This window comes from Equus asinus, chromosome 2 (genome assembly GCF_041296235.1).
Source record: "Equus asinus isolate D_3611 breed Donkey chromosome 2, EquAss-T2T_v2, whole genome shotgun sequence".
Classification (NCBI taxonomy): domain Eukaryota; kingdom Metazoa; phylum Chordata; class Mammalia; order Perissodactyla; family Equidae; genus Equus; species Equus asinus.
In genome coordinates, this window is record NC_091791.1 from 129,981,814 (window position 1) to 130,004,642 (window position 22,829).

Below are 22,829 nucleotides of genomic sequence, written 5' to 3' on the forward strand. Positions count from 1 at the left end.
AGCTCTGGCTGCGGACTGACAGCTCCCGGTAGCTCCACCAATCAGGAACTGAGAGTCCCTCCAGCAGCCTCTGATTGGTCTTTCGGGCCTCACTTGGGGGCGGAGCCAGCGGCCCCCACGTGGGAGCAGAAGAGAGAAAGGGGCGGGGCGGGTAGAAGCGGGTGCGCCCACCCGTGACGTAAGGGGGAGGGCAGAGAAGGGGGAGGGGAAAAGGAAGCTCCAGAAAGGAGCCATTTTGTGTCTAATGAATGCTGCGGCCAGATGCTCGCATCTGTCGAGCCCGGCTTCTCACCACCCCCCTCTTCAGTGCGCGCCGCACACGATTTATGTTTTTATTTAGGAGAATAAATAAATGAAGAGACGAGCGCGGTTCTGGGCTGGCGGCCGGAGCGGGCGCAGGGAGGTTCAGCTCCGAGGCGGGCGCTCACGTGTAACTCCCTGCGCACTGGCCTCCGAGCGCCCGCTCGCTCGCAGCTCCTCATTAAGATGCAAAAGCGAACTCCGGCTCCTAATGAGGGGAAAATATAGATCCAGGGGCGCGCGGCCGGCTCGCGCGCGCCCGTCGCCGGCCCCGGGGTGCGTGCGGGTTCTCGGAGATGCCCGGGAGGGCCCTGGAGGTCCACCTGGGCCCGCCTACCTGCGGTGCCTGAGCGGTCTGGGGCGCGGCGGCTCCAGCCTCTAAGCAGGTCGAGGGCCGCGTCCCCGTGGCCGGTGTGCCCTGATGTAACCCCGAGGGCAGGAGATCTAGGCTATCGGTTTGCGGGCAAACCGGCCCCCGGAGTCGAGTGGCCTGTGCGACCGCGCGGGGAGCCTTGGAGGCGTGGGGGCGGGTGAGAGTCTGCGCCTCCAGGGGCGTCGAGGCTGGCGGCCGAGACACCCACAGGCTAGCGCACGCGCCCCTCCACAGGCTTCCGCCGACGCTGTGACACTGCCGCGAGCAGGCCGAGTAAACCGGGTCGGAACTCGGAGATCCCGGGCCGCAGCGGGGCAGGGCCGCCACCCCGTCCCTCACTCGGCTCCTCCGGCCTCAGCGCGCAGTCAGGAGCTGCGGCGAGGGCGTCGCTGTCCCCCCCGGGAAGGCGCCCCGAGTGGGGACAGCGCGAAGTGAGCCGGTCGTCCGCGGGCAGCAGGGCCCTTCCTTCCATCTGTGCTGCCCGCCAAGCAAGAGTTCCTCAGACTACTCATAGGCAGCCGTCGCACATCAAAGACGCTGTTTATTTGGCTTTCTGAAAAGAAGGACGAATGAACAAAGACGAAAAACTGGGGGCCAGTAGGGGGGTGGCGCTGGGCAGGAGAAGGGGTAAAGAAAGGGACACCTCAGTTACGAGCAAATTTTTTAAGGTGGGAGGCAACTTTGGGAGCCTCCATTTTATCTGTCCTAAATCTTGTGAAGTGAAAACATTAAAGTGACAAAGTGATTCTGTTTGTTTTATAGTATCTAATTGGGCTGCTTTGCAGACCTAATGAGATTAGCGGGAGGAATCGTTCGCCGCCACTGCAGAATAAACTGATACATTACTACCAGCCACAGGTTTTGAGGACTGTACAGCTTGGGTTTTTTTCTTTTGTTGTTATTCCTCTGTCTTCTCTCTTCCCCCCTCCTGCCAAATAATTATTTGCTAGTAGATCGTGGGAAAAAAAAAAAGAGGCGGAAAAAACCTCTAGTAGCCTAGGACTATAATATATATCTATTTATTATATGTCTTTCGGTTAATTCCTGATCTGAGGAGCGCTGTTTTTCACTCCCATGCGAAAGTCACCAGCGGGTAGGGCCTGATTGCTACTTTTCATGCATAGTTTTAGACACAAGAGGGCATTGTGACGTCGCGCCCGGCGGCGCCCAGTCGCAGGCCGAGTCCGGCAGCCCCACGTGGGGACCCCGCGTTCCCATTGGCCAGCGCCGGGCGAAGCTGCCACATTATTTTGTTACTTTTCAGTCCCTATTTGGAACTGCTCTCGCGGCAGTTCAGACCTCGTGCTCGTCCCCCTCGCTTGTCTGTGTGTGGTATCCGAAGGTCCGGGGCACTTTTCTGGTGTGTGTGTGTGTGTGTGTGTGTGTGTGTGTGCGTGTTGGGTGTGTGTTTGGGGGGATTGTCGGGGCGCGGAGAGGAGAGCCGGGCCGTGGGGAAGGAAGGAAGCCGCAGAGCTCCCGGTCTAGGGCTGCGTCTCCTCTCCAGCGCTCTCCTGCCTGCGCGCTCCGAGGCGGCGGTGGCGGCGCCGAGCGCTCCTCGCTGGGGACGCGGCGCTCGAGCTGGGAGCAGCGAGGACCCCTTTACGGAGGTTTCCTGTGCCCGCTGGAGTTAGGATGCCAGGGAGGTTGATTTGCACCTACTGAGCCCGGAGTTTCCTCGGCCCTGGGAAGGGCTTGCGGCGGCGGCGGCGGCGGCAGTAGCAGACGGAACAGCAGGCTCTCCTCTCCGAGGGGGGGCGTCGAAGCGCCCGCGCCTGGCTCCCGCCCTTACCCTCCGGCTCTCCTGCGGCCCCAAGCCGCCACCTCGGTGCCTGCCTCCTTCCTCCTTCTCGCCAAGAGCCGCGTCTGGGATCGGACCCGCGCGCCCCGGATGCTGGGGCTGCCCCGGCGCGCCCCTCTCCTGGCGCGACGCGCTGAGTGATTCGGCGGGGGCCCGCGCTCGCCCCAGGAGGGGCCCCCGGCCTCGGGACCCCGCGCCGGACCCGCCGGGGAGACGACGATGTCCGCGCAGCCCCCGGCTCTGACGCGCTCCACGCAGCCGGGGGAAGGCGGCCGGCCGCAGCCCGCCGAGCCCTAGGCGCACAAAGCCCGCGCCCGCCGCCCGGCCTCGGCGCCCGCCGACGACTTTGCCGCCTGCTCCGCGGCTCTTTGTCTCCACTTGGGGCGGGCGCCCGACTCTGGGATTTCGCTGCGAGAGCGGGCTGGGGGGGCCGGGGGCGAGCTCTCGGTTTCCCGGCCGCCCCCCGCTCGGGCTTGGCTCCCCCCTCCCCCGCACCTCCCCGGCCCGAGCTCTCGGCGCTTCCACGCTCGCGGAATCACGACCCCTCCCTGCCATGTATCCGCAAGGCAGACATCCGGTGAGTAATTGCAACTCGGTTTATTTAAGCATCTATCATGGCAGGGTGAACGAGGCAGTTTATCTGGCACCTCCATTTTGCTTGTTGCTACCTTTATGGTGTGTGGGGTGTGTGTGTGCGCGCACTCACACAAAGGGGATGGGGATGGGGCGGGCGCCGTTGAGAGAGGAGGTTAATTCCGCCGGAGTGGCGTGGGGGACTGCCTGTGTTCCAGTGGAGCTGTTTGTTTTCACGCTGCCCCCCGCCCCCTCTCCTAAGTCTCTGAACTCACCCGGCGTGTCTCCACCGCCCCCGTCTTACTTGGGAATGGGAGCCCCTTGGTGAAAGGGATGGGAGACCCGCGGCCAATAGGGAGAGATTGGGGCGCCCCCCTTTCCCCGCCCCATCGGGGAGCTGAGAAACTTGCTGGGAAGGTTCTGGGCTGAGGGTGGCCTCTCTGGTTGGGTAGGGGCGGGGGGAGGCCGGGGGAAGCCGCCGAGGGGCCCGGGCAGCTTGGAGCCGCGTCTGACGCCCCCGCCCCCTCCCCTGTCTTGTCTTCGCGGGCTCCAGGCTCCCCATCAACCCGGGCAGCCGGGATTTAAATTCACGGTGGCTGAGTCTTGTGACAGGATCAAAGACGAATTCCAGTTCCTGCAAGCTCAGTATCACAGGTAAAGCCGGTGGGGGCCGCCCTGGGCCTGGCGGGGAGGGGGCGTCCCCACTGGCGCTCCTGCCACCCCCCGCGGGGACGGAGGGGGCTCCCGACCCCGGGGCGGCGGGGCAGCCGGGGCCTCCGCCTTTTGTTTCCCCTTTCCGTGCGCGGCGCCTTAACCCTTTGCTGCCTGCAGCCTCCTGGCTCCCCGCGCCGCTCACAGGGGCCCCCGGGGTGGGGGTCGGGGTCGCCGACGGGCTCGCTGTGGGTCTGGGGGTCGCGGGCCTGCGTCAGGGTGCAGCCCCCGGCGTCTGCGATGCATCCACTTGCCCGGCCGCGGGAAGTTTCAAGTTGTTTCACTCCCCTCCCCGTGGCGGGGACCCGAGTCCTACTCCTCCCCGAGGCTCCGGGATAATGGGGTACCCCCGGGGGGGTGTCAGGGAAGTGGAAAATGGCTCCCCGAGGCCCTTCGGTTGGGGCCTCGGCGGAGGCTGCAAGCGCCAGGCCTGAGCCGGCTCCTCCTGCCCTCGCAGCCTCAAAGTGGAGTATGACAAGCTGGCGAACGAGAAGACAGAGATGCAGCGCCATTATGTGATGGTGAGAGGCGGCCCCGCGGGGCCGGAGGGGGTCTGGGGAGACTGGAGCTGGGTCCCCACCTCGGCCCGCCGCAGGGCAGCCCTGGGAGCGGGTGTAATCGGAGTGCCCTCCCACCCTGCCCCAGCCTCCCTTAGCCGGCCACTTGGGGGAGGGTGGATGAGAGGAGGAGCAGCAGGAGAAAGCCAAACCCCAGGCCAGCACTTCTACCCTGCCTTTGTGCCCCTCTGCTTTGAAGGTTCCCGAGGGCTGGTTGCCCTGTCTTGGCTAGTTAGATAGCATTGGATCAGCCCACGTCAGGACTGGATAAAGATCTCTCAGAGACCTCCTGGCAGCGTTGGGAAACTGTACAGCCCTTGGGTCTAGCCAGAGTGGGACGTAAGCCCTCTCCGCCTACCCCTTTCCTTCTCCAGGGTTTTCTGAGACTGGAGGAGCCTTTGAAAGTGCTCTGCCTCCACTCCCCTCCTCAGGGATCCCCCAACAGAGAATCTTGTCAGCCCTGGGGCAGTAGGTAGACTGTCTTCCCTTTTCCAATGTCTCTTCCAGCAAGTTTCAATCTTCTGTTTGTGAGAGGGCATGGAAGGCACTTAAGCGCAGCTCCCTACACTGCTTTGCACATAAGAGGCCTTCGACACGTTGCTAAATAACTCTCAGAGGACAAGAGGGTCCCAGTGTACACAGGATTCCCTGTTGAGCCCAAATCTTGTATAAACAGGATATATGGCACATGTGGTGCTTGTGGGAGGGAGAGCCTAGCTATTCTTACTCCTGTGTGTATAGTGTTGTGTTGAGATGAGAAGAACACTTGCCCGCTGTCAGCTCTTAAACCCCTCGATAGCTGGCTTTGGGGTTTGATTTAAACTTTTTAAGCAAATGTATCCTAAAAGTATGGTTTGGCCTGAACCTTCCCAGTAGCTGATTCTGGAAAATGAACAGATTTCTGTGTTGTCTGTTAACGGCAGCTCTTTTTACTTTTAGTACTATGAGATGTCCTATGGCTTGAACATTGAAATGCACAAGCAGGTAAGTGCTTTTCTCTTTAAAAAATGGGGCTCGTTTTTAAAACTTACATAATACATGGATTTTGTATGGCCCCTCCTGTTTGAAAGTGAGCCTACTTCTGTTTCTCTTACTTCTTGAGGAGAATGGATCGGGTCCTTGAAATGCAGGGTCTGAGGCTTTGCTCATTTCTTGGTCGCGGTGAGTTTTTAGCGTTGAGCTTGTGAAATTAGTCGAGTCTTGGATCTTGGTGGAGGATAAGGGAGCAAAGGGAAAGTTGTACCTTCAAAATCTTCCTTATAAACTCCTGCAGCCCAGAGGTGGCAGGCTGCTTTCATCTATTTCAGTGTAAAATTCTCAAGAGGAAATGCAGGAGGGGTGTGCGTGTGTTTTGTGCTCACTCAAAAATGTGATGTTCTGCCTCGATAAGATTAAACTTCGAGAGTCTTAAACGCCAAGCTGAGCTGTCAAAATTTAAGGGAACTAGTCACTAACTGCTTAAAACGTAAAGTCGGAATGAAGTACAACCCCAGTGCCTTCCAGTCCTAAGGCAGCTTTCTCCTGCTATCTGAGTCTGAAGGCAGCTGCGTTCCCATTTCACAGAGAGGAAGCTGAAGCTGAGGGGTGAAGGAACTTGCCTGGGGACAGCCTAGCCGGGACTTTTGAGATGGCTGGGAGTTGAGCTCAGCTTTGAAATCCTGAAGTCAAACCAGTTTAGCTGGTGTGGTGGTGTTTGATGGATCTGTAAACTACCTGCTATTGTCAGTGCTCTAATAACAGTATCCCTCAAACCAAGCAAATACAAACACCCTTTATCTCGGTGCCTATCAGTAACTAGTCCGGGTGCTAGGCTGGGCTGTGGGAGAGGCCTGTTTGTGTGTTTGTGTTCCGAGGAGAGGCTGCCTGTAATTTGGCTTGGCCGGCGATTAGAGTTGACTTGGCACTTATAAATGGTGCAGACCGGTTGTTCTTTTTAACAATTGGTGTTCTTGAAATCTCAGAAGGCTGTTGACTCATTCTAGCCCTTGGTGACCGTGACTGGAATGGGTTTTCTGCTCTAAATTAACAGTCGTTTACAAGGTTTAAATTTTGCTCTTTAAGGGGGCAGGACCCAGGGCAGGTGAGAAGGGCAGGTGACCCCTGGAATGCTTGTCGGCTCTTGCCCGCTCCATTGGTTTCGTAGAGAGCCTTTTGAACGTGTGGTTTCCTTTGCCCTCCTGGAGGGAGCCCCAGTGTTGAGTGAAGGGCAGCCAGAAAGGGGCCTGAGGGTGTTGAGCAATGTGGGAAGCCAGCTTGTGGCTTCCTGAGGGATTAGCTCCTTAGGAAGGCACATGAAGGCTACCAGGTTTTTACTTCTTGAGCCACAGAAATCACAAACAGACGCTGCTTTGTACGTAAGGATGTTTCTCCTTGGGAGAATGGACTAGATAGAGACAGGTTCTGCCCACCTTTAGGTGGAACTGACTGGGTCTGACTCGTCCAGTAAGAATGCATGAAGTGCAGCTGGGGTCCCAGGTGTTCAAGGACCTTGGGGTGTTATGCAAGGTGCCACCTCCTCCCTTTATCCACCCCCCCCCTTTTTTTCTCAGCACTTAGTATCTTGGGTGTGTTTAAAGAGGGTAATTGCACCAGGTTTAAAATTTATAGCAGCAGTTATTCTAAGAGCTTCGTAATTAAGGTATAATATGTCGTTGCATGTTGAGGTTTGCATGGGTGGTGTTCCCCCTGTCTGTGAGTGGATGGTTCTTTGGCACAAAGAATGCACCTTGGTGGAGCAAAGCTGTTCCCGGAATCCTGGGGACACTCTGAACCCAGTAAGAGTTAACCATCTTAACGCATTTGGTGGTGGGGTTTGCATCAAGAGCAGCTGTGTGCATCTGGGACTTCTGGCTGTTCCCCAAACAGGGTTCTTAGGGGGAGAATGCCTGAGGTTTGGCTACATCGTCTCATTTAATCCTCTCAGCTGCCAGAGGCAGATAAATGGATTCTTTGCCCCCTTTTTATAGGCGAGGAAACTGAGGCTTCAGAGAGGCCAGGAAGGCGGAGCTGGCACTCAAACCCCAGCCTCTGGATTCCCAAACTGGGCGCTTCACCTCACATGCCACTCACCTTTGCCTTCCAGCCTCAGCTCCCCGCCTGCTTCCCGGCATGCAAGTGTGTGCTCCCAGCGAGGTGCCTTTGCAGGGTTTATGGCAATCTCTGAGTTGGGTGAAATCGCCCTGTGGCTGTGTAGGAACAAAGAGGCAAGGAGGTGAAGAAACCTTCGCTCAGAAATGCAACCCTGACCTAATGGGGCTGTCCACGCCCTGGGCTGGCGAGGGTTCTGCAGCAGAAAACCCGGCCACTAATTGCAATGTGGGTCTTGGGTGCATTTGGCGGATGGTGGTTAGGCCTGAGCAAACAAGTTTATCAGCTGACCTGTTTAGCGGTTGACTGGTGTTTTATCTGCACACACAATCAAGTGACTGGAGTGCTTGAATTATTCATGCAGTGTCCTGCCCTCTAGACTTGACTGTTCGTGTGATTACATCTGCCTGGAACAAACAGGCTGGATTCTTCATCTTTAAGCTTGGGTGGGGGTGGGGACTGTCTGTACATTTATATAATAGATGATCTCCAGAGCCAGCACCTTGAGAAGTGTGGCAGTCCTCAGCCTGCACACACACTCAGACACACACATGCACATTCTCTTACCACCACCACTACAACCATGTATTTTATAAAAAGCCCATCTTTGTTGGCTCTCTGGGAAATGCTTATTAGTTGGGAACCTCAGGTTCTGCCAGATGGGCCCAAGGATTGAGAGAGGGCAGCTGATGGGGTATCCAGTCCATTTTTATTTTACTCAGAGGTTAAACTCAGTGTGGCTGGCTCTCTTCCTGGTTGTTTCTCTAGCTCTCTCTCATTCTTTTTCCAAGCTGTCGAATCCCAGAGAAGTAATAAATGGTTTCTCCTCCTCCTCTTCTGCCTCCCTCCCTAATTATGGTAAAGCAAGGATTGCAGAATCACGGTTCTGGCCCGAGACGTCAGACGTCACCCACCTCTTCAAGCCCCTGCTTCCAGGCAGAGTGCCGGGTGATTCTCTGAGGCCGGGGAGGCCCCGATGGCTGGCCAGCTACCTCATCAGTCCCCATCTTGTTCCTGCAGAGGCTTTCCAATGTCAGCCACAAATCACAAAGCCAGCTTACAAGCAAGCACTTCAGACCAACGGTTGTGTGTGGGTTTGAGGTACTGATGCTATGGGAAGCTGGCTCAAGCCATCTTTTCACCCTTCGGCCATGAGCACCGAGATTTTGAAAGAGGACTTGAGGTTTGGTTTGGGGACAGTGTCATGCCAACACTTTACTGTCACCTTTTTCTGTAAACCCAGCAACTTTTCCTCCTGGAACCGAGAGTCCTTTGACTTCTCATCCAAACCTTTCAAGTTACCGATGAGGACAATGAGTCTCAGAGATGGGAGCTGATGTTTCCAGAGGCATATAGTCTTGTGATAGTGGCATAGCTGCTACCAGCCTTTCCTCCCAACCCCAGGTCTCTTTTCAGCAAGACTCAAGACTTGAAGAGTGCTCGTTTACTAACTAATCATGCTCTGTCTCTTTAATGACAGTTGCCTCTTTCTGTGTTATCATCTCAAGAGGCTGAGGCTACAAACCTGGCTACACCAAAGTCCAAAGTCCCCCAGTCCCTATCAGCTGAGCTCTCTTTGCCCGTCGTCCTCTTCCGAATTGCTGGCTATTTGCACAACTACTGATTTGATGTGTATAGTAGTATACAGGATATGTGACTAGCAATCCCAGAGATACGGTGCACAGGTGAGCAAAAGTGGTAAAAACCTGTCACCATTTTCCCCTGAGGATACAGAAAGCCATGGGGTGGCCGTGAACACAGGACTGAAGAGGGAGATGGGACATCTCCATTTGTCACCACCCCCCACCCCGCCCCGGGGTGTTCTCACCTAAGTAATAAGGGGCTTGGACTGGAAGATCTCTAGGTACAACTGCTTGAAGTTCTGTGACCATCGAGAAGGTGCGAGTGGCTAGAGGGAGCCAGCAGGTGGCGAGGTTACAGTGACCCTGCCAAGAGTTGAGTCTGTCTTGGAAGGGAGAAGGTGGGAACCACTCTCCAAGTGGAAGGGGGGACACTCGTCCTTAGAGTAGGGCGGTGCCTGTTTGGTGTCTGGGTTGAGCTAAAAAGAAATTCCTTCGAGTATCATTTTTTGCCCAGAGTGCTGGCATCCAGGAACCCCTCTGTGTGCTGGTTTCCGTCTGACTTTTCCTGCCTCATCACTCTCCTCTGGAACGGTCTCCCCTCTACTCGTGCAGCTCCTCTCACTGTCCTGGGTACTGGCCTCGCTCAGCTTTGGGGTCTGCTGAGCTCAAAGCTCCCTTCACCCTGTCTTGTTCACCCAGGAAGAGCTCCCACCCTTCAGGACTGCCTTCCACCCAGCCTTCTCTGGACCCCTCCTCTTAATTGCTGATGGAGTTGACAGAGTTGGGGGCCGTGTACATCTTCAGCTCTCTTCGTTCACGTACGCCTGATCACTGAAACGACCTGGGAGATGGGCACGTGGTCTCTTGTCCTTACTTATGGATCAGGAGACTGAGCCTGGGTGGGGACCTGGCTCCTAATTTAAAACTCTTTCCATGAGCTCTCTGGACCAGGACCCCCAGAACACAGAGCTCTTCTTTCTCTCTCTGGATTCCTCCTTCCCCACCCAACACAGGAAGGGTCTAGTCTGTGTCAGAGGCCCTTCGTTTCCATTTTGTTGTAGGAATGAGTCAGTCAAGAAATGAATTCCCCTTTCCTTCCTGCACAGGAAAATGTTTTTCTATCCCATTTGTTTGTACAAAATACTGGGCCGCCAGGACACAAAGGCCAGATCTCAGTGGAGTTTCCCCGTGATCGGGCAGGCATGCCCGATGTCCCTTCTCGCAGTGGAGTTTCCCCGTGATCGGGCAGGCATGCCTGATGTCCCTTCTCGCAGCTCATTATCTCATTGTCCTAAGCATGGAGGATGCCCCTCTGCCAGCGCCCCTTCTCTGCAGGCAGCACGTGGTAGGTGCCCAGGAAACATGTTGGTTTTTCCTCACTCAGAATTGCCCGGCTTGTCAGAGGGTGGAATCCAACTCCCTGAGCCCTGTGAGTAGGAGGTGGGGGTTTAATTGTGGGCTGGCTATGGCTCTGCAGGCTTCCTCCTACGGCTCAGCATCCACTTTCTTCATCAGTAATACAAGGGCGTTGGACTCATTCCCAAAACGGTCATTAGGGGCCTGGGAGGTGCTGGGTGAGGGCCGGGGCTGGTCACACAGACGAGTAAGACACCATTCCCTCCATCTAAAGTCATTGCGATGCAGTGAGGTAAGTGCTAATGGCCGAGTGTCCCAGGAGGAGCACCCGGGACTGAGCGGCTTGTTCTTGCTAGAAAAGGGGAGCCGGGTGAGAGAAGACGACCCCGAAGGGCTGGCACTTGAGCCTCGTCTTAAAGGGCAGGCAGGGGTTTGTAGGCAGAAGCTGGCAGTGGGGGCTCCTCCACGGGGGATGGCGGCTCTTGGAAAGGCAGTGAGGTGTGTTCCGGAAGCCACAAGTCCACAAGTCTTCGGAATGATGCGGAGGGGGGCTCCGCTTGGGGAGTGAGGCGAGGTGGTGACATTTTGCAGCAAAGTGATCTCCAGGGCCTCTCAGCTCTCACACTCCCGACTCTGTGGCTCCTCCGGCCCCATATGGCTCTCCAGGGCTGGCCCGAGTCCATCTGCCGAGGTGGGGGTAGGGGACGCTCCACGCAGTCTGTGGCCTCCCCCGCCTGCTTCCCCACCATAATGTGCTGGTTTGAACTTTATTCCCCAAAGTGGCATTGTCTCCATTCTCATATTGGTAATTCTGTAATGACTGGTTATGACCCTCCCCTCCCCCATATTTAATTCTCATCAGCCCAGCTCTCCACTTTGCTATTAATGATAGCAGCCAGCAAAATAGCTTTCAACATGCCATTGACAGTCTGGTTTAAGAGAGCACTTGAAGTAGTGCTAGACAGCTGAAAGCACCCATAATTGTGTACCAGAGTGAGAACTGCGTGCTCAAGGGCCTTGTTTTTATATGCTTAAAGGGACAATATCTTGTTTTCAACAAATGCTCTCTGAGACTCACGGCCAAGATGCTTTCTTCCCTTCTCTCTTTGCTTTTCTCCCTTGGCTTTTTCTTTTCTTTCTTTCGCCTTTCAAAATACATGTTCCCTCTCAACTTGGGGCTAAGGAGAAACTCAGGGAGGGGGAATTTCCTGCCTCTGCATCAGTGAGGACTGTTGGCGGGTTTGTCGCTTTGAGGCACCCTCCATTGCAGACAGCAGACCGTGGGCCTGGGCCTCCCCTGAGGGTCCTTCGGCCCTGGCATTCTCAAGCAGGTAGTGGGGGAGTTGCAGTTCCTACTAAGGTTGTTTTTGAGTTCTTTTGTTTGCCAAGGATGTTGCACAGTCAGCTTGAGGATGGGGCAGATGGGCTTCCGAGCTGTCCCTGTGAATGTGGAGTAAAGCAGAGGCCACATTAGTGGAGGCCCTGGGGGAGGGGTCCGCCAGTTGGAGAGTCAGATCCAAAGACCTCTAAGCCTGGTTCAAATCAGATTCTTGTGCAGAGGCCCCTCTGAAACCATGAGGGTGGGAAGTGACATTCTTAAGTGGGGGTTCATCCCAGTTTAGGGGGTTAAGCAGGAGTCCCATTTACTCAGCCCTGGAGATTTTCCCTGAGCGTGAACACCCCCTCCCCTTTGCTCTGGCCGACTTCATTACTCTGAAGGTGCGGCAGGCTGTCGGAAAGAGGCTCCTTCACCCGCTGTCACCAAAGCGCCCCTTTACCAATTGCGTCCTTCAAAGGGTGAAGAAGGAACCAAGTTCCCAGCATTGGGAAAGACCAGAAGTGGGGCTGAGAGGCCGGGGAAGCCCTCTCAGGGCCTGGAGTCTGGCTGCGGCCATTGCCCTGTCCTCTCAGAGGCTGGCTGTTCTTGGCGAAGACTGGGAGCAGGGATCGGCTTGGCTTGTCTGTGGGAGGCAGGTGGCCCCTCCAGTTATCCAGCATGTGAGTAACGCAGGCGGGGGTCTGGGGTCCTGGGGCAGCTGCCGCCACCACCACCACCACCACCAGATAATCCCAGGACAAGGCCTTTATTGAGGATAAAGAGTGAAAATTTTGATCTTCCAAACATTCTGGATTTTAATAATAGAGCCCTCCTGTACTGATAGCACTTGACTGTTGGCAAAGCAGATTAGGCCTTTTCATCTTGGGAACCTAGAATAAGGGGCCCGGGGTCCAGGAGACACAAACACCACAATGAAAGCCTCAGAGCAGGGCAGGAAAGGCCTGGGGTGTGAGGATGACCTGCATCCTTCCGGGGCCCTGGAGGGCTGTGTTCTTAAATTGGGGGTGGGCTGGGGCAGAGCGGGGTGGAATGACGAGGCCATGAGTCCCTGAGGGACAGGACCAGTTTGTATTCGCCGCGGTCTCTGAGCCCAGCATGGGGCTTGGCCCACTCTGGGGGCACAGTGTGCACTTTGTGGGGCACTCGAGGGCTATGCCCCAGTTTGGTGTTCTCCCTGACTCTGTATAGTATTATGGACTTTCTGGGAAGGATACAAGTCTTTCTCAGGTTGGCTGCAAAAGTCATGATTATAGAAAGAAATGTAAAAGTATTATAAAGCTTTGATTTAAAGTGTCTTTAATATAGCTTAGGCATTTTTTTGTGAGATGAGGAAAGGAGAGGCATGAGGAAAGAGAGTTGGGAGGAAAGAGGATAAAGCGGAGAGGTGGGGGAATGGGGAATGAGGAAGAGAAGGTCAACCTGCTGAATTTGGATTAAGGAGACGAACTGTAGCAGGAAGCAGGGGCGGTGGCTTGGAGGGTAAATTAGTGAACTCTGCTTGTCATGCCCTGGCAGGCTGTTTGGGCCCAGAGCTCCAAGAGTTATGGCCTTATCTCATTGCCCTTTTAAATCCTTGATAACCATTATTCACAGCTCTTCATCTGTTTTGTTTTTTTTTAAAATTGTGCGTAAGATCTCTATTAGCCCAATGGGAGAAGATGCTTTTTAGTTGGCACTGGAGTGCTACTCTGTCTTCCCCCAAATGCACCAGGAGTCCTTCCTGCAAGGCCTGCAGCACTGGGAACACTGCGGGCAGGGGAGGGGACTCTTCCTTCCCAGTTGGCCTGAAGGCTTTGGTTTTAGACTCCACCACCACCCAGCCAGGTGTGATGGAGGGCTGGGGGAGGAGGCCCTCTACCCACTCCCAAATACTCCCCTGTGGAGAGAGCCCTCAACACGCTGTCCTGACCCCATGTCTGAAACGGATCCTCATGAAGGGCATGCTTTGTGAGCTGGGGTGATTTCTGCTGGGGAAGAGAAGACCGTTCAGTGTAGACTGGTAGGCGAGGGATGGGAGTCAGTCCTCGATAGGGTGGGGCTGGGGTACAGGAACTATCAGACTGCTGTCCAGGAAGAGGTAGGCAGACTCACTGCGCCCGGGGGTGCTGCAGGTGGTACCCCAGGGTCTAGAGGGAGGGGAAAGCAGCCCGGTGGGAGTAGGGTGAGGGTGAGATTGCAGAGGGAGGCGGGGAGCCAGCCGGGACTGATGGGCCAGTAGGGGCTGTAGCTTCTCCTTACGCCGTCACTCTGGGAAGGAGGGAGGCCTTCCTCTGAGCTCTGTCACCAGTGCACAGGGCTGCAGTCCAGTTCTTATCTCGCCTTGCCTAAGAGCAGAAGTCCTAGGGAAAGGCTCTGGAGGAAGTGAGGTTGACGGTGCTGCCCTGTCTCCCACCCTCCTTCTGTAGCCTTATACCTCGTCCTGGAGGAACGGAGATCTCCATGAAGCCGGCTTGAAATGGGGAGAAGCATTAGAGCCCGCAAAGAGCTGCCTTGCCACGGCCAGGTGCCTCCCACTGTTGACTCGACACTGGCTTCTGTGTCACCTGGCACTTGTCTGTGACACCAAGGAGCCCAGCCTGGAGGAACTTCTTAAGGGGGGCTCTCTAGATCCTCCTCGTCTCTCTTAGTCTCTTTGGGTTTCTGTCTGTTCTCTCACTTGGGTCTTACTCCACTTCTCAAGAGACCCCCACCTGGCTCTCCCTCGCTGTCCCCCTGACCAAGCCCCTTTCTTCAACTCTGGTGATGCTGTAGGAACACTGGGCGTTTCCCAGGCCTTCTGGTGATGGGTGGGGTGGGTCCCTGGTAAGCCTGTTTTTACTACACCTTTTTGTCAGTGGATTCAGAGTTTCTCCATCAGAAGTCAACTGGTTCTGAAAGGGGGATCTTGAGAAGTTAGATCAGAGCTCCAGGAGTGGGGAGGTGGTATGTCCTGGTGGCTAAGAGACAGGCTTGGAGGTCAGACAAACTTGGGTTTGAATCCTGGGTCAAGACTTACTGACTCTGTGACTTGGGGCCGACTCTGAGCTCTGGGAACTTCCGTTTGTAATGCGGATGATAATGACACCCACCTATTAGAGCAGTGCTGTCCCGTGAGCTCACTCCGGTTGTGGAAACGTGTATTTTACTGTCCAGTATAGAAGCCACCAGCCAGATGTGGCTACTGAGCACTTGAAGTGTGGCTCCCGTGGCTGAGGGACTGAGTTGTAAATGGAATTTTAAGTGACGTTAGTTAGCCGTACATGGCTGGTGGGTTCATATCTTGGACTGTGGTTATAGGGAGCGTTAGGAGGATTATATGAGGTGACCCATATTAACTCTTAGCACAGTACCCACTGTGCGTACAGGAGGACCTAGCAAGGTATTCTCACAGTGGGACAGAGTCCCCAAAGTTGCCAGGGCCTCAGAGAGCGAGGACAGGATCTTGATGTTGTGTGTGTTGTAAGACTTCCCAGGGCCCCTTCTCCTTTGTTGCTTGCCGGCTCCGCGTGCCAGCCCTGCAGAGGGGGCGTCATGAGCACCACCTGACAGACAGGAACGCTGACATGTACCGAGGTTAGTGACTCGCTTGTGGTGTCACGGTGGACCGGGGCGGGTTTAGAACTGGAAACCAGGGCGCTTTCACTTGTGGACCGAGGATCTTTATCCACGTGCCATATCAAGGTGTGGTCTTTTGTGGTCTCCCCACATGTCCAACCCCCAGACCCACCTGTACTGCAGGGGTTTGATTCCAGTTCTGGGAAGTCCCCAGACAAAGCCTTTCAGAGTTCAGTAAAATGTGAGCGTCGGTGATGCGCAGATCAGGGTTTTTCCGCCTGGGCACTACTGACATTTGGGGCTGGAGAGTTCTTTGTGGTGAGGCTGGCCTGGGCATCCTAGGATGTTTGGCAGCATCCCTGGCCTCTTTCCCCTAGTTGTCAGTAGCATCACTCCAGTTGTGACACCCAAAAATTTCACCAGACATTGCCTAATGTCCCCTGGGGAGCAAAATCGCCCCTGGTTGAGAACTCTTGATGTAGGGGGAAGAATTCTGGCTCTAGAGCTGGGAGACTTGGTTGCCACTGTCTTGCTCTGTGACCTAGGCAGCTCCTTGCCCTCCCTGGGCCTCATTTCCTCATCTGTAAAAGGAGATGTTGAACACGATGGTGGTTTGGGAGGAGGTCAGTTGGAGAGGGAGCCGATCATATAAACAAGCCGATCATATAAACAGATAACGAATCTTGATTTTTATGGCCTATGAAATGCCACCACTCCTGCCATCCTTGTCTGAGGAGAGAGGACTCTGACCCTTCTAATCTAAGGAGGGGACATGCTCTTTGGTTGTGAACTCGGTGGTGGGTGGATAACATGGGGCTCTGTTTCTGCCCGAAGTCTGCCTGTCCTCTCCCCTGACACCTCATTTTCCCTTCCTGCCGCCCAGGTTTTCCAGAGCACCCCTGTCCGTAAGTCATAGCCAGTATTTCATTTGTAGCACTGACCTTATGGGGAGACCCCCAAAATTTAATGAGCTGCTTCTGCAAGGGTAATGTGACTTTTACAGCCTGTTGAGGGGTGAGGGGAGATTTGCATAATGTTCCAAGGGGGATTAGGTGGCGGGGGTTGCCATGGCAACCTCCTGGGGATGAATTGAGAATTCTCCCTCCTGGCAGGAGTTGGCCAGTGGAGTCTGGGAAGGTTGGGGAGGGGGCAGGGGGTTATCTGAGGGGAGGGAGGGCTGGAAGGGTGGCTGAGCCAGGGATGAATGGGCAGTGCTGGGGGAAGGTGTAATCTGAAAAGGCTTTCCCTGTTCTGTCTACACAAGCAAGCTCTTTGAGAGCCGTTCCCTGGAGTGGGGGTGGGAGGCGAGCAGAGTTTAATGTGTTTGGGAACCAAGAAATTAAAGTGAACAAATATTTAAAGATTATTGGATCTTGTTAACAGGAAGCCCGGTGGATGGAAACTGAGAGTCTGAAAAATGAAAGTGTTAGAATCTTAGAGCCAAGGAGGAACTTGGCTGTCATCTAGGCCCAGGTCCCTCCCATGAGTGGTGTTTACCCGTTTCCCTGTTGGGTTGCCACTGAATGCTTCCGAGGGTGGGACACTCACTTGCACACGGCACCTAATTCAGAACTCTGGTTATTGTACTGGACCCAAATCTGCCTCTGCCGTGTAACGGAAACTGAGGCCAAAGTGCAGGACGTACCTGGGCCTGGAGTGCAGGTCTCGAGGCTTGGCGTTGCCAGCTCTTTCCGGGGTCAGTGGCCTAGATGCTTCCTCTTCCCCCACCTCCGCCACTCCCCCCTTCCTCTCTCAGCCCCACCATTCCCAATTCCCTTACTCCCTAGACTCTTGGCGGGAAATGTCTGAGATTTCTTGGGGGGACCAGAGAAAGGGAAGGCTTAATTCCTTTCAGGGAAGTGTGGAAGGGTCACGCCACAGCCTCAGCTCCCAGACTCCCTTGCCTTTCACGGGGCCTAGCTGGGTAAGGGCGAGTGCATTGTCCCCTGCCTGCCATCCTTACCCTGTGTGAAGGGCGTAGGGGTGAGTGTGTGGAATGTCCATCACAGCTGGCCCCAGCCAGCATCCCATTCCCTCCAGGAGACAGATCCTCAGGGTCACGCCAGGGCTGGGCCTTTTCTTGTACCTTCCGGCATAAAGAATTCAGCAGGCTTCCTTGGAAGCATAAATATTTGATGGTGTCGTAGTTATATATAATTTGATCAATATGTCAGTGCTAAAAGGGCCTTTAAGGAGGCTCACCTCTCACTGAGTGAGCTGTGATGGAAACCTCCCCAGCCCCGCCAGGAGCAGGGGTTATTATCTCCCTCGGCTGGTAAGTGGACCATTTATTTGTCCCCTTCTTAAAGACACTATGGTGCTGCTTTCCCGGAGAGCCGGTAAGGGGACGAGGTGGGCCTGGGAACCCCATGCAGGCTTTTGCCGGAGGTCCCTGTCCCTGGACTTCCCTCCCACGAGCAATAAAATACCCACTTGCTTTGTTTCAGTGCTCTCCGAGTTTGGTCTGAGGAGAAACTGCCTGGCAAGGAATTTCATCTTGTAGTGCAATAATTGAGGGCCTATCAATTTAGAATTGCCTAGGAAATGCAATGGGATATTTTAAGTTGAAATTGCCTGGACACATTGTTCCGGAATCTTCCAATATTTGATTGCTGGGAGATGGTGGCGCCCGGCTGCTGGAGCCTCCTCCTTCTGCACAGCCCCCAGCGTCTCCCTGTGCCCCTGTGATTTTAATTCAAGATGAAGCAGACTCTCTGAATACCCTAGCACTTGAGTCAGAGAACCAGGTAAAACCTGATTAAAATTCAAGAACCCTAGAACGCCTGAGTCTCCACCCAAACACGTGGTTCTAGAGGAGTCACCTGAGGCCCAGCCAGCAGGACGTCTTTCCAGAGGTCACATGGCCTGGCAGGGACAGAGCTGGGTCGAGCACCACCATTTCTTCATGACTTTGGGGTGTGGCTCGTGTTTCACATAGGCAGGCCTCCTTCCCTCGTCTCATTTCTCTCACTGACATCCACACATGAGTCTCCAGGTTCACAACACACGGCTCTTTCCAAGACCATGCCCTGATTGTCCCAGGAAGAAATCCTTGTAGACGTGAAACTAGGAGCCTAGTAGCGGCCCCTTGACTATCTCACAGATGTGGAATTGCTGTTACTTCCCACTAAACAAAATGGCGTGAAGAGCCCTTGCTTGGCCGTCTTTAGTGTGCCGCCACTCTTGTCTTGTGAATCACAGAACCCGAACAGTAGGTGCTTGACACTTACAGATAGGACATCCCCACTCTGGCCTGCTCTGATGGTTGTGTGCACTTTTGCTAATGGACACATTTGAATGGTTTGTGCTATGAAGACTGAACCTCAGGACTGAGCCCCAGCCTGCCCCGGCCAGCCCACCACCCTACGTCCATCCACATCTCAAGGTGGCTTGCCTCTTCTCTGCTTGTCGTTGACGCTCATGCCATGCTCTGTTTCGCTGAGCTTTATGGAGGAAATAATATGTCACAGAGCAATTCAGGAATGTTTAGCATTCTTAAAACTCTAAATGATGACTCCTGGATCTCATATGTTATATCCAGTCCGTCCCTCCATTTTGCGGACAACAAAACGGAAGACCAGGAGGGAAGTGCTCTTCCCAAAGCCACACAGCCAGATGGAGGCAGAGCTGGGAGTAGAAGCCAGGGCATTGCTGTGTGACTTTGGGTCATAACATGCTCTTTAAAGTGGCAGATTTCTCCCTCTCCTTGTTTTTGTTTGGCTGAGGTTAAAATGGAGTGTGCATTCTCAAGAGCTGACGGCAGCGTAAAACCAAGTAGCGGACAGACCGTCTGGTGGAAGTGGCTGTCAACTGAGTCTTGAGCAGTCAGCTGAATTTTTTAAAAAAGGGCCAACAAGTGGCTGAGTGCTGAAGGCCAGGAGCAGGAGGTTGCTGGGGGTGAGGACCGAGAGCAGATTCCATCTCCCTTAATTCAGTGTCCTGGGTCAGAGGCCCAAGGATGGTAAGTTGCAGCAAATGTGAGTGCCAGAATGTTTTTAGAGAAATACCCTTTTTGGAATGCTCAAGTACCCTCGGTTTACAGCAAGATGTTTGGAGGTCCTACTTTAATGAGGAGATGATCATGCAAATGGGAGCTACTAAGGCGCGTTGAGCAGATTGCTCTTTGGGAAATTACACTTGCCCCCCTACTATCTTGTTTTCCGTCATTTATTTGCCTAACAATCTCGACAGAGACACAGGGCAGATGTTACCCCCAGCGCCCAGTTGGGAGCGCAGATTCTGAATTTTGCAGAATCTCTCTGCACGTTTCTCTGAACTGCCTCTCTGTCTGTGTCTAGTAGATTAATTCCTTCCAAGGAACAATGTTTTTCCACCAGCAAAGCCGCCTTCTTTGAACCACACTTGAAAAGAAACTTTCAAAGGCAGCAACAGGCTCCCCAAACACCTTTTTTCCAAAGGAAGCCGCCTTCCTGCTGCCCGGCACCCCCTCCTCTCGGGTTTGTGTCTGAGGATCTGGCTCACAGGTGGTGGCTTTGTGTGACCGAGATGGAGGGAAGGATGGAGGTCAGCCTCATGGACCACGTCTGCCTTATTGATAACCGTGCCCTGAATCGCCAAAAGGAGTTTTCCAATGTATGATCTAGTTCCAATTTGTGATTTGTGACTTGTCCCGATTGTCGAAGTCACATGTCTTGATTTTTTTTTTTCTTCCTTTCTTGGAACTGATGTTTAGAGCTTGTTTGAGTTGGATCAAATGCTGTTTTAACAGCTGTTCTAATCGGAAATGCTGTCAATTATTAACCCTGACAGTAGTTTTTCTTTCAAAAATACTTCTAAGCTCTCTCAGAATGTCAAAATGTGGCTGTTTGGTAGGAAATTGTTTAGTGAAGTTGCTTAATTTCTGAGCATCAGTTTCCCCATCTGAAAAGTGGAGATTTTAGTACGCACCTCCCCTGTGGGTTTACTGAGAGCTCACACATGTGAAATGCTTGGAACAGCTGGGTCGGCGGATGTTAGCCATTATTATTATTGTTGTTGTTAAGAGCGGTTCTGTCCGGTCAACTTCCTATTTCCAGGAGCTCCTCCCGCAATCACCACCCTCACAAAAATAAACATTAAAAAAAGACTTTAAGTGACCAGTTTTCCTGTTCCTTCTCTGACTCACCAGCATGTCCTGAGCCTGTTCTCAGGGTTGGTGGCCAGCGTAGAGAGGGGTGGCACTCAGTCCCTGCTTCCACTTTTGAGGGGCGTGCTGCTCAGCAGCAGGCGATGGCTTGCCCCTGGGAGGGATGGGATTTGCATGCTCTCTCTGCCCCCACTTCCCCCCAGAAAAAAACCCAGATCCAAAGACAGGGAAGCCCTGGTTTACTATAAAAGCTCCTCGAGTGTAAACCCCTCTCCCCTCTCCCCCTCCCCCCGCCATAACCCTGTCTCCTGGTATGCCCGAGTCCTTCCTGCCGCTCACCAAGGCCTCTCTTCATTGGGTTTAGGCCCCAGGAGGGAGCCTGAATGTGAATACCCAGGTCTCCAGAATGTTCCATAGCCATGTGGAGCCTTCTGATGGCCCTCAGTTGATGTTTCTGGTCTTGGGAGGTGGTGAAGGAGGCAGGAACTGCTTTCAGTGGGGTGGAAGGGTGGGACTGAGGGAACTCGCTCTGAGCCACCCAGGGGGCTTCTGAGCAGCCCAGCCCATGGCCCCCTGGTGGCCTGCATGCCTGCATGGAATCCTGGCGGATCCCTTTTCCTCACAACCAGAGGATGCTGGGCTCCGGACCAGGCCTGCGGGAAGATCCCACCTAGGGGAAGCCTCTGGCCACGGTTGCTGCAGGGTGTGGGGAAGGGAAAGGTCGCTACTTTTCACTTTTTCCCTTTGACTACCAAGACCCTGACACTTGACCTATTTGCTAGAGGAAGTAGCAACAGCTGGGAACCCTTTTGTAACCCTCCACCCCAGAGATAGTGAGAACTGTAGTTGCTAAGTAGGCTGGAGTGACCGGGAAGGTGCGGGGCCTGCCACCTGCCCTCCTGGCTGTGGGGAGGGGCCAGCAGCCAGGGGCCCACCGAGTTGGCTGTGGTCGGTCTGGCTTGACCACACCACCTCGCTCTATTGGCGAAGCTTGGACTGATGCCCACCCCACCTCCCAGTTGTCTGTCCACACTCAGTTCGCCACGGCCCCTCCCACGATGCTGCCCCGGCGGCGGCAGGCCCAGATCCGTGCCCAGGGGTACACTGCGTTATGAAGAGTCAAAAAATAGATGCAGGGAAGCTGGTGGGATTCTTTTGGCTAAACATTTTTTGACCACCTACTATGTGCCAGGCTCTGCTGAGGTGAGAGGCCTTGAACCAATGCGCTTCCCTGAGCAGTGAAGCTGGTTTATTTAGTTTATTTCTGGTTTTTGTTTTTAATATATCTTTCTATTATTTGGCACATAAACATGTGACAGTTGAGTGACCGCGTTGTTCTCTGCAGGTTTGGACTAGGATGCAAACTAGCTGATTGTTTCTAGAACTGCTGCCATATACAACCCTGACTCTTATATTTCATTCCCCTTCCCCACTATTGATCAATTTGGGGGAGGAAAAAATGAACAGAAATGAGAAAGGACCCTATTTTGGAGTGGAACTCTTCCCCCTTACCTAGAGGAGTAATTTATACAATAATTAATCTTCCCTGGTTTCTTACAGTATGAATGGCGGGCTAGTGGGTGGAGGCCCGGGGAGCTGCTGAGAGCCCTGCACTGCACAACCAGCCCACACAACGAAGAATTATCTGGCCCCAAATGTCAGTAGCACTGAGGCTGACAAACCTGGATGTACTGTGTCCTTGCTGGAGCATCCCCAAGATGTGTGCATGTGGGTCTCAGCCTGGGGTGATTGTCCCCTCCCTCCTGGGAGTTTGGAAGTGTTGGGGGTACGAGGGACAGTCTTTCACACCAAAGAATTGTCCCAAGTGCCTGTGGTCGGAGAAACTGGCCCTATTCCTAGGGATGCGGAATGTTCCAGGAGGGGAAAGCTGCCCCCATCCCCACCCAGCAGTCCCTGATGTAGTGGACAGGCCGTCTGTGTTGGAGCCCGCCGCTGCAGCCTGCAGCCCCGGAATGTCAGGCCACAAAAGTCCATCAGATTCCTAGTCGATGGCCTGTCTTCTTCACAAACCAGAGGCGTCCTCATCAGTGGCTTGTGGTTGGAGGGATGTGGGGGTACTGGCCCCAGGAGTTCTCCTGAGGCCCAGGGTCTGTTGGTAAGCCTTCAGACAGCATGGTTTTTATTTTAAGGGCACAGGGATTTCTCATCCAGAATCATTTGACATGCAGATGATCACAGGTTTTTTAAGGCTGTTGTCATGGTTTTGTCTCTGAAAGATTGCTGTGTGCTGATGAGAGCATTGAAGCCAGCTCTGGGACCTCGGTCCCGGCGGCCACAGATTCAGAATGAGATAAGAAAAGCAATTCTGAGCCTTGTCTATCAGTGGTTCTAGGCCTTATTGTCTGGACTCAGTTAACCGTTTAGCACGACTCTTTTTTTCTTTTCTCTTTTTTTAGCCCCTCTTAGTCTGAGATCCTGGGGTTCACATAGGACATGAGTGGCAAAAACAGTTGGTGTTTCTCTAAATGTGATCTTTTCTGGGGTGTTAGGGGGTGAGGCGGAGAGCTGATC

The 22,829-nt window shown here is 54.2% G+C and overlaps 1 protein-coding gene across 11 annotated transcripts in view; it reads left to right on the forward strand.

The window, feature by feature from the left end:
• The first annotated feature begins 1,925 nt into the window (after window positions 1-1,925).
• TLE3 (TLE family member 3, transcriptional corepressor) overlaps window positions 1,926-22,829 on the forward strand; it is a 49,737-nt gene continuing 28,833 nt past the window's right edge. For 4 of the 11 annotated variants that reach the window (XM_014848210.3, XM_014848213.3, XM_014848212.3 and 1 more), the window contains exons 1-4: window positions 1,926-3,048; window positions 3,598-3,698; window positions 4,213-4,276; window positions 5,252-5,296. In XM_014848210.3, coding sequence (XP_014703696.1) covers window positions 3,025-3,048; window positions 3,598-3,698; window positions 4,213-4,276; window positions 5,252-5,296 — 234 coding nt within the window. In that variant the 5' untranslated portion in view covers window positions 1,926-3,024. Of the gene's footprint in view, window positions 3,049-3,597; window positions 3,699-4,212; window positions 4,277-5,251; window positions 5,297-14,082; window positions 14,181-15,182; window positions 15,230-22,829 lie in introns of those variants that run through there. The other 7 variants (XM_014848208.3, XM_014848206.3, XM_014848209.3 and 4 more) reach the window with 4 other exon arrangements.